The sequence below is a fragment of the Prunus persica genome, chromosome G8 (assembly GCF_000346465.2).
Source record: "Prunus persica cultivar Lovell chromosome G8, Prunus_persica_NCBIv2, whole genome shotgun sequence".
NCBI lineage: Eukaryota > Viridiplantae > Streptophyta > Magnoliopsida > Rosales > Rosaceae > Prunus > Prunus persica.
Genome location: NC_034016.1, coordinates 10,774,674 through 10,786,190, shown reverse-complemented (window position 1 = coordinate 10,786,190; position 11,517 = coordinate 10,774,674). Strand labels below are relative to the sequence as shown.

The 11,517-nt window shown below is 36.9% G+C and overlaps 1 protein-coding gene across 1 annotated transcript; it reads right to left on the bottom strand.

Moving 5' to 3' along the window:
* LOC18766992 lies at nt 2,242-3,863 on the bottom strand. Its single transcript, XM_007199922.2, has 4 exons — nt 3,774-3,863; nt 3,301-3,648; nt 2,750-2,968; nt 2,242-2,391 (listed from the first exon to the last, which is right to left on the bottom strand). The coding sequence occupies exons 1-4, from the start codon at nt 3,861-3,863 to the stop codon at nt 2,242-2,244; spliced, it is 807 nt and encodes a 268-aa protein (XP_007199984.2).

The window sequence follows — 11,517 nt, the reverse complement described above, 5'->3', positions numbered from 1 at the left end:
GTCAGATTTGTGATAGCCTCTTCCTTTATCCGTAGAGCTTCAGAAGAAGAAGATGGGTTTCAAGAATGCGATAAAGAATAGAAATGGCTTCAGATGGCCTCTAAAGCATGAGCAATCGAATCAGTAGTTGCTGGGAGATATGATGAAGACATTGTCAATGCTTTGAACTATACAAGTCCTGCAGAAAGATAAAGGACCAAACTGTTAAAGAAACTGAAACAACGGCGGTTTTCTGTTCTACCGTCGTCTTTTCTCGTCGTCTATATTAAGGTAAGATGGTGGTAGATTTATAATTACCGACGTAGATTATTTTGTTAAACGTCGTTAAGTGTACTACAACCGACGTGGATTTTATTTTTAAATTATAAATAGAGTTTTTTTTTCCCGAATTCTTTCAATTTTAGTTTTCAATTACAAAGCGTGATAAATAGATTTTTCTTTCCCAAGGAAATTTAAAATGAGGGAAATTAATGTTCTAGAATTTGTAAACTAACACGACGCAATATTACTAACCCGAGGAAATTATAAATAGATTTTGCTTTCCCGAAGAAATTTTAAATTAATTCAGTTTGAAACAACGACGGTTTTTTGTTATGCCGTCGTTTTTAACTAACACGACGCAATATTTGTTTTGCGACGTGGAATCTTTTCATTTAACGTCGTTAGGTTTAATATAACCGAAGTGGATTTGAATTTTTAAATTATGAATATAATTTTTTTTCCCGTGACCTTTTAGTTTATTTTTCAATTACAGTGCGTTATAAATAGAGTTTTTTTTTCCGGAGGAAATTTAAAATGAAGGAAATTAATGTTCTGGAATATGTAAAGTTTCTTTTTTGGATGACAGATTTAAATAAAATAAGAATATAAAAACAACGACTGTTTTTGTATTACTGTCGTCGTTTTTCGTCGTCTTAAGTAAGACTAAGACGACGTAATATATTTGTTGAGCGACGTTGATTTGTTTTTTAAACGTCGTTAGGTATAATATAACCGTCATTGAAAATTGTCTCTCTGATTGCAAATTTGCAACGACGTTAGGTATAATATTTGTAGATACACAAACGCACACACATCATCAACTTCCAAAAAATTGTCTCTCTGATTGCAAATCTGTGTCATCTGTTAAGATTATGATGTGGAACAGAGTTCCATCTGGTAAGATTTCGTAACCCTTGGGATCTCAGACAAATCTGATTATGTCGGCGGTCTTCTATATAAACCGTCGTGGTTATTTCAATTCTTGTCATTAAGTAGATCTACCGACGTAGGATAAGAAAATCAAAGAAAAAAATTGTTAACAAAAATTCTTATTAAGACGACGGTTTAAATTAAAGGTACGACGTATAAAATGAATAAATACGATGTTAAATTTTATTGTACGATTTAAAGATAACGTCGTAGAACTATACGAGAATGACGTCGATATATTTATATTTTCCGTCGTTGTACATTAATTTAATACGGCGATATTTTGTATTTTAAAGCCGTGAATTTGTTTGTAATTATACGGCGTCTTGTACGAAAACCTCGTCGTGTTATTTTATGAGTAAAAACGGCGGTTTTTATTGAAATCGTCGTCTTTACTTTCTACGTCGGTCGATTCATAACTTCTGCCGTTCTTTGTTGGCATTGATTTTACACTGCGGAAATCTGTTTCAAATAGACGTCGGTTGTTTAATTATGTACGTCTTTGTTTTTGAACAGCCATTTGAATCTCCATTTTTTAGTTGTCAAAGGTTGTATTACAGGACCGTGTTTTTAGAACCGTCGTCTTTTTAAAAACCACGACGGTTTTCACTTAGACCGTCGTTGTTTTCTGGTCGTCTTTTTCACTTTTTGTAGTAGTGGCATTTTCAGAAAAGCCACATTCTGCCATGAACTTTCAATTCCTGTAAAGAAGGCGGCTGCGAGAGGGAGAATGATATACAATTAGGTTCCCGGGGAAAAAGCAAAGACTGATGAGAAGCAAAGGACACATTGAAGATAACAATAATGTTTGATCATGGGAGAAATTAGATACTATTATCAACAATCATTCCCGTAGTCTATTTATCCTAAAAGAAAAAGAAAACGAATCACATTTCATATAACCCAGCATAAAACGAGGAATGAAATATAAAATATACAACAATCAACAACAATAATCATAGATACTACCACTCTGCAAAACCAATCAATACCTACTGGAGCTAGCATGAGAATTCTTCAGTAAGGGTTTGTTAATTCTCCACTTTTGTTTTAGAGAACCAATGATTGAAGATGTAACCTTGCACTGGCTGCAGCAGCAATAGATTCTTCATCTTGCTTTTCTTTTGTAGCAGCAACAACAGTGATGTAAGCTTTTCTAGCTTCTTCCACTTTCTGCATCCACGTCTCATCCAAATCATCCTGTTCATTGAAGCATGGATCTTTCAATTACAAGGAATACACCAGCCAACAAGTGGATATACATACATAAACAAACTCTTCTCGACATATTATATCCCACGCAATAGTACAACTATTGGCTTAACAACTTGTTTTTTTTTTCTTTCCAACTTGCTTGTACACACACAGACGCTTTGTCACCCACTCACAATAACCAAGTAAACAGATACTTGAAAAATTAACAGCAATGACACAAGAATCTGATTGCAAGAACGGAGTTGTCTCGAGCAATTAGTTAGTATAAAATACGTAACACAACCAGCCAAAAAAAATAAAGGAAATAAACAACCATATCCAAGGAATGGAATTATGAACTTACGATATGAGAAAGATGATCCACAGTGCAAGGTGAAATATCATAATCTTCACTGTATACAATGGCATCAGCTTTCATCAAGCCTTCAAATAGGAACATAAATGATGAAATCTGTCCTTGCAAGGAGTCGAGCTCTTCTTGAAGCTTCTCCACTTTCCTGTTAGATATCATTGGTTCCCACTGTAACTTCTCCAAAGCAGCTTGCTTATCTGCAAGCTTAATCTGTGAAAAAGGACAAATGTCGATAACAGTATGATTCACAGAAAGAGTTGTGTGCGTATGAGAGTGAGTGAGAGAGAGAGAGAGAGCCTAAGAAAAATAAAGTGTATAAACAAGACTCTGCTCCATTTTAGGCATTGCTAATTTAACACAGATTTTGCTTTGTTCTACATTAACACAGGGAACGTTTCAGACAATCTTGCCTTTGTACCCTCTAGAACCCAATGAAACAACTCCAAAACCCAGATTGACTACTGTCATTAGGCCTCCCAAGGAAATAAAATATCATAAGAAATCTCTAATAGTCTCCAAGGCACCGAGTGATGCACGCTTACCTTTGCATCAGTGAGTTGTAGCTTAGCAGCCTTGATTAATGCATCCTTTTCTGAAACTTGGTGCTTCATTTCGTCAAGTTTTGCTTGAATAGCTTTCATTTGGTCCTTTGATATCTCCGATGACTTTAAAAGTTCCTCCTCCTCTGATACTTTTCTTTGTTGATCACCCACTTGTACCCTTAATGTATCCAACTCTTCTTGCTCTGCTGAAGTTCTTGAGGAAAAACTAGAAAAGATGTCAGAATTAGGGTTATTGCTAGTATTCTTGCTGGGGTCCTTGTCTCCATGATCCCTCTTCTTTATTGTGGGAATGGATTGAGCTGGATTCCTCCCTTTTTGTTCAGTTACCTTCAATAGATAAGAGGGGAGGAATATTAGGTATACAGAAGGGACCCTTCGTAGCAAAATCAAAGTAACCCAAAGCAACAAAATCGAAATGACATTGTTAGTATACAAAGTGAGAGCTTGAGAACCAAAGTAAAATCCCAGGGTTTTGATGTAGTAGCAACAATTCCAGTTTCTAATGGTGATTGGTAATGGAAATTTGGCATCAATAATCCCATTAATCCAAGGAACCTCTTAGATTTTACATAAATTCAAGCATCTGTTGCATTACTAGTTGACAAATAAAAGGGACATTCAAAACAAACAATGAGGAACAAAAATTATTTGAGTCCTCGGAAAAGATAAAGCTACTGGAGCATTCACAGACAACAAATTCTTCTAAGGACAACAAATAGTAGTTACACCCCACCAATCCGAGTAGGATCCGGATCCTCTGCTTGGATTCTTTCTGCCATGATCTGCTTGACTTCTTCTCTCTATATGCCATCTCATTAAAATTTAATCCAACATAGTTTAAGTTGACACATTATCTTTAAAACAAAACTCAATTTCCTTATAACTTAAAAGAAGAATAAAAAAAAGCCCTAATGGAACTTAACAACGTGAAATTCATCTGCAATCGTTCTTGTTCTTTCTTTTGTTTTCCTTCTTTCTTTCTCTGCAGTTTTTTCGCCCAACCCAATTGTACAAGTTTTTTTTTTTTCCCTCTTCCTTTCTCTAAGTTTGGCTGGTTTTGGTGGCTTGAGAAAATTTGGGGTTGGGACCCCAAAAGTGGACGGTGGTCTCACTGTTGAGTTGGAGGGTTTGTTGGAAGCAATGACAAATAGATGGAAGAAAGGTCACATTAAATTGAACTGAATTGAGTTTGAACGATTTTGACAGAGAAAATTTAAGCAGAGGATCTGGATCCATTGTGTAAACCACCTTTTCAAACTTATTTTTTAGGAATAGGCATAGGCAGCATCGTTCTCTTAGTCCCTAACTGCCATTGGATAAATCCAAGGGTGGATAGGAGTCTAACAATAAACTTAGTTTATCTATCTATATATATAAAGTAAAAGACAGAGAATGGTAAAACATTCAAAATACTATAAAATGCCATTGGTTAATGCAAACATCAAGAATTGAAATTATTAATTAAATGAGGATAATATAGTAAATTCACACTTTTTCATATTAAAAAAAATTAAATGGAAAGAAAAATCAAATAATAGATCCGATTTTTATGGAACACAACTACCCATTATCTTTTTTAATTCTAAAATAAATTTAATTTTAAAAAAAAAGATACTAAACCCTTCGATGAGAGAATTAAAGAAGAAAAAATCGAGTCCAATTTTCCTGTTACCAAATACCCTGTGCCCACCCTGCTCTATGCTAGCTTCGTGATGCGTGGCAAGCTACTTAACATCACTTAAATTTGTTAAGTTCATTTATTTTTATTAAAATAAAAATAATTAAAGATGCGCGTTTTACACAAACCAACAGCTCTAAACCCCCCAACACTTATCACATAAAAAATAAAAAAATAAGAACCCCACACCATCCTCACATCCCCAACATCTACCTAGCCACCCCTCCCTACCGCCAAAAGATCTCTCTCTCTCTCTCTCTCTCTCTCTCTCTCTCTCTCTTTTTGAGTTTAACCCGTTGCCAGCCACCAACACCTTTTTTTCTTACTCCAATTGCAACCCCCCTTATCATCTCTCAAGTGCAAAAAGCTTTGATAATTGAGCCCCTCTTTGTTCGAAGAGCGAAAAGCTTTAGACTCTCCAACCCCTCCCACGCCACCACAGCATCCCAGTCACAAAATCCAAAAAAACCCAAATTCAAAGAGAAATAAAATTAAAATTAATTCCTATTAAAAAAACCATTTATGTGGTCTAATCAATGTTTTGAAATGCGAGGCGTAGATGCGAGGCGTTTTAGTCACGCTACGTGAGGTGTAAGCCTTGAAGTAGTGAGGCGTAAGACTTTCGAACATTAATTTATTTTAATAGAAAAAATTTATAAACAATACAATACAATTAAATTGTACTGCTAATTCTTATTGAACCATAACAATTTTTTAAATATAACATCAAATATAAGTACTAATTATCATTTAGGCATAATAATCAATCCCAAAACATAAAATATTTATTCATATCGAAGGATAGAATTCTTGAAATTGATGGGGATTATTGGGTAAGGGTAACAATTAGGGTTGTACTATACAATATATATATAAGTCCATGTGTTAATATATTAATTTAGAAAGAAAAAAAAAAGGTTAGTAGAATAGAATCTACAATTGATATATAGAATACACAGCATGTATTATTAACTTAATATATTAATTTCATTATAAAAAAATAAAAAATAAAAAGAAGGAAAGAAACAATACTGAACGTGCGTTTCATTTAAGTAACCTCAGTTTTTTTAACTTTATTTTTATTTTTAAAAGTAACCTTAGTTTTAAAAAGGCTGAAAGTGAAACGACGTCATTTTACAACCCTTAAAAAAAAATTTCACACTCTTCTTCTTCTTCCTCACGCCATCTCGTCCGCCTGGCCAGCCTTGCAGCGCCTCGTCATGCCTTTCCACACCTCACCGTGCTAAACGTGTAGCTTACGAAACAGCCGACTGCCTCAGGCGATCTCCTGTCGCCTCGCTCCGACGCCAGCACCGACACTCGCGTAGGCATGCCTTTGAAAACACTGAGGCTAATGCTTCTATCTCATGGATTGTGCCTCAATTCTCATTCTCGAAAACTGACTGAAGCCCCCATACTCTCAACACCGACCAAGCCGACTCACACCTATGGTCGATGAATTCAATTCCACCGATTTGCACCCATGAAAAATCAAAGAATGGATTTTTAATTCTAAAATTTGGAATTTTGGGTTGGAATTTATAAAAATTTATGAGAAGGAGGGGTGGGGTGGTTCTGGCTCTGTCTCAGTTGGTTGACGGTAAGCAGGGGAAGGGAGTTGGGCTATGTCGGAGAGAGAGAGAGAGAGAGAGAGAGAGAGAGAGAGAGAGAGAGAGAGAGAGAGAGAGAGGGAGGGGCGGTCTCGTGGTGGTGGGGTTGGGCTGGATCGGCGAGGGCTTAAGTCGGAGTAGGGGAGGACAAGGGTTGTCTTGGTAGGATTATGGGAGGTAGACTTAACAGCATTAATATGGTTAAAAGTGTTGTTAAGTGATTTGCCACATGTCAAAAAGTTAGCATGAAATAGGTGGCCACAAGGCATTTGGTAATAGGAAAATTGGACTCGAAAAAATCAATCCACTTGGGAGGCGTATTGATGCTAAATTCCTTGAGTTTTGTTTTTGAAAAATTGCTTTACCTAATAATATAGATATTTAGTCATATACCCATTCTTAGCACTAATAATATAGATAACTATACCTTTTAATTTATACAAAAAAATCCAAAAAATGATAGCTAGCCCTATTGAATTTTAATTTTGATTATTAAATTACTTTGATGCCCTATTGAGTGTTTTGGGCTCTTTTTTATGAGGTTTTGGGGTTGGGTTTGTTTTAAGAAATCAATGGCAGTTTTGTAATTTAAAAGAATTTAAAAGCCTTTTTGTTATGTTGTAAATGGGCTTTGGATGTGTTTCTAAAGTCTATTTCATATATGGTTTTTTTAATGATAATTTGGGCTCCTATATTGGGTATAATAGTGAATCTCTCTAAAAATTATGGGTGGTGATTTTCCCACTCCCCTTTTATCCACCTACACTCCCTTCTGGTTTTTAATATTTTTTATTATAAGATAAAAAGGTATGTAAGTGAACAAAGAGAAGTGAGAATATACAATTTTAAAAAAAATAGAGTGTAAGTGGATAAAAAGAAAGTGAGAAAATCAGTACCCAAAATTATCCACCGATGGATTTAATCCAACGGCAGATGCCCAACAAACTCCTCGGTCCCCGTGGACCAAGAGAACGGATATTACCAATTGGACATAACACAATGTTGTAGTCCATACCCATACAATCAAAAGCATAAATAATTCCCATCTTTATGGCAAAAAAAGAGGCATAAATAAATTAGTATTCTATATAAATACCCAATTTCGTGAAATTTGTTTAAGTTTGAAGTCAAATAAAGAAAAAAAGAAAAAAGAGTATATTGTATTTAGAGTTTACTTTTTTGGTCACTAGGTTTGACATGAAAATTCAATTTGGTCACTAAGAGTTTCAGATGTATTTCAAACAATATGGGCAGAATATTTTCAGATGTATTTCATTCTTCGAAAAGAGGTATTTATAATACAAGGTTACAAACCCTAGTAGGGTTATACTAGGAAATAAGGAAAAAACCTAATTACACAATATCTATACAAAAAGGAAATAAATAAAATTCTAATAGAATAAGAAGGAAATATCCTAATATGAATAGGATATCTCGCCAACACTCCCCCTCAAGTTGGAGCAAAGACGTCACGCAAGCCCAACTTGTTAAGCGAGTTGTGGAAGATACTAGTAGAAACAGCCTTCATAAGGACATCTGCTGACTGATACTCAGAACTGATGAATGGGAATGAAACAATCTCCGCATCCAACTTTTCTTTAATGAAATTTCGATCAACCTCCACATGCTTTGTACGATCATGTTGTACAGGGTTATGAGCAATTGCAATCGCAACCTTATTATCGCAATATATATATCCATAGGCTTTTTAGGCCCAAAGCCAAGATCTCTCAATAATCTCCTCAACCACAGTAACTCACATACACCATGGGTCATTCCAAGATACTCGGCCTCAGCACTAGATCGAGACACCATCTTTTGTTTCTTGCTTCTCCAAGTAACAAGATTACCACCAACAAATGTAAAATACCCAGACGTATAACGCCTATCAGTAGCTGAACCTACCCGATCAGCATCTGTGTATCCTTCCACATCTGTATGACCATACTTGAAAAACATTAACCCTTTGCCAAGAGTTACTTTGAGATATCTCAAAATACGCGTCACAGCTCTCATATGATCTTCACTAGGTGAGTGCATAAACTGACTCACTACACTTACTGCATACGCAATGTCAGAACGTGTATGAGCTAAATAAATTAGTTTCCCCACAAGTCATTAATAGCGCTCCTTATCAGTAGGAACTTAATCAGGATATAACCCCAACTTGTGATTCTGTTCACTAGGAGTATCAAATGGTTTACAATCCAACATTCCAGTTTCTGCAAGTAAATCCAAAACATACTTCCTTTGAGACAAGAAAATACCATGCTTAGATATGGCCACTTCAATCCCGAGAAAGTACTTCAAGTCACTTAATGATTTCATCTCAAATTCGGACGCCAGATATTTCTGGAGACTGTATTTCTACCTGATCATCTCCAGTTACAATTATATCATCAACATAAATTATTAAAGCTGTCAATTTACCTTTTCGACGCTTCAGAAACAAAGTATGATCCGAATTACTTTGTACATACCCAGAGTTCCTCATAGATGCAGCAAACCTCCCAAACCAAGCTCTTGGAGACTGCTTTAATCCATATAAGGATTTCCGTAATTTGCACACCATACCCTTCTTAGAGGTTAAAGGGATACCCGGCGGAGGATCCATGTATATTTCTTCCTTGAGGTCACCATGGAGGAATGCATTTTTGACATCAAATTGTAACAGAGGCCAATCATGATTAGCAGCCAAGGACAAGAGTACGCGTACAGTATTGAGCTTTACTACTAGAGCAAAGTTCTCCGTGTAATCCACTCCATAGATCTGAGTATAACCTTTTGCTACCAATCTTGCCTTGTAACGGTCAATGGAACTATCAGCCTTGTGCTTCAGAATAAACACTTATCTGCACCCAACTGCCTTTTTTTCTTTTGGTAAAGAGACTAGCTCCCAAGTGGCATTCTTGTTTAAGACTTCCATCTCAACATGCATTGCATCTACCCATTTAAGGTTTGATAGAGCATCCTGCAACTTAGTTGGCACACATACACTAGATAATTGACACAAATATGATGCATATGACTTAGACAGACGATGAGTTGACACATAATGGTTAATGGGGTATTTAGGATTTAGCATGTATATCAGGAGAATATTGCACTTTAGGTTTACCACGAGTAATGCGTAGGGATAATGGATAAGTAGACACATCATTAGAAAGTACCTTATCATCATCATGAGTTGATTGAGACAGTAGCAGGGCAGAATGGGTACTTATATCGATCTCATCTTTACATGAGTCACCAATATCACTATTATATTCTACTGGCAAAGGCCAAATCTCATCAAGGAATTCCACTGGCGACCGGTCGTCACCATCTTGACGACCGGTCGGTTTTGCACAGAATGTCGTTTCCACGGTACTGGGCGACCGGTTGTTACCTTCTGGGCGACTGGGCGACCGGTCGTTACCTTCTGGGCTACCGGTCGGTTTTGCACAAATTGTCGTTTTCATGCAGTCATCACGCATCGTATTGGGCGACCGGACTGTTTTGCACAAATTGCTTGTCGACTTGTCGCGTCCTCTAACCGACCGGTCGTTGGCACTCCGTCAGAGATTCGTTCAGATGCCTCTGTACATTCAAGATTTTTCATTCCGAAATTCTTCAATTCACTCCCCCTCTCCCCTTGAATTGGAGAGGAGGAAGATACATAATACTGTACTTCTTCATGAAATGTGACATCCAAAGTAACATGTACCTTCTGTGAAGGAGGGTGGTAGCACTTGTAACCCTTCTGAGTGGTAGAATAGCCAATGAAGACGTAGCGGAAAGCACATGGTCAAGTTTACTCCATTGATGGGAGTAGACATGAACATAAGCAACACACCCAAACACCTCTGGAGGTAGCTTAGAGACCGAAACCGGAGGAGTATGGGCACATAATATATCAAGCTGAGTCTTGAAATCCAGAACCCGACTAGGAGTACGATTAATCAAATAGGCAGCGGCCAAAATACCATGTCCCCAAATATGGTAGGGAACAGACATATCCAATATAAGGGAGCGAGCAACTTCATATAACTGACGATTCTTACATTTAGACATACCATTATGTTGAGGAGTGAATGGAGTGGTAGTTTGATGAATGATACCTTGATCACGGAAGAACTGGGTCAAGGTATGATTCACATATTCACCTCCGTTATCAGTTCGAATACTTTAACACTGGCATGAAACTGAGTAGACACCATAACACAGAAAATAAGAAGAATAGAGGCAACATCGTGTTTATGCTTCATCAAATATACCCATGTTAAGCGAGTGCACTCATCAATGAACGTGACAAACCAACGGAAACCATAAGAAGTCACACGGGCAGGGCCCCATACATCAGAATGTACTAACTTAAAAGGCAATGCAGCTTTATTATTACTCAAGGGAAAAATAGTACGGTGGCTCTTGGCCATTACACAAGTCTCACATTTGAAGCTAAATTCATCACACGAACTAAATAATGAAGAAAACAAATGCTTAAAATAACCAAATGACGGATGTCCTAAGCGACGATGCCACAGCCATAGTTGTTGATTGTCTTTGACACTGCCACCCTGGATTTTATTAGCGACACACCTACGAACTGCTGCAACCGGTAACTGTAAGTAATACAACCCCCCTATCCGTTTACCATGCCCAATCTTCTCGTGAGTCTTGAGATCCTGGAAAAAACAATGGGTAGAATAGAAAGTAGCAGAAGCGTTAAGTGTATTAAGTAAACGCCCAACAGACAACAAATTACAACGAATATTTGGAACCAAAAGGGCATGGGATAGAGGTAAAGAAGAAGTGAGGTGGATGGTACCTTCACCGGTAACTGGGCACCGATAACTGGGGAAGGTAAACCATTAGCACTAGTAATATAAGGGTCATGAGGGTTACGAGACAACTCATCAAACATATGAT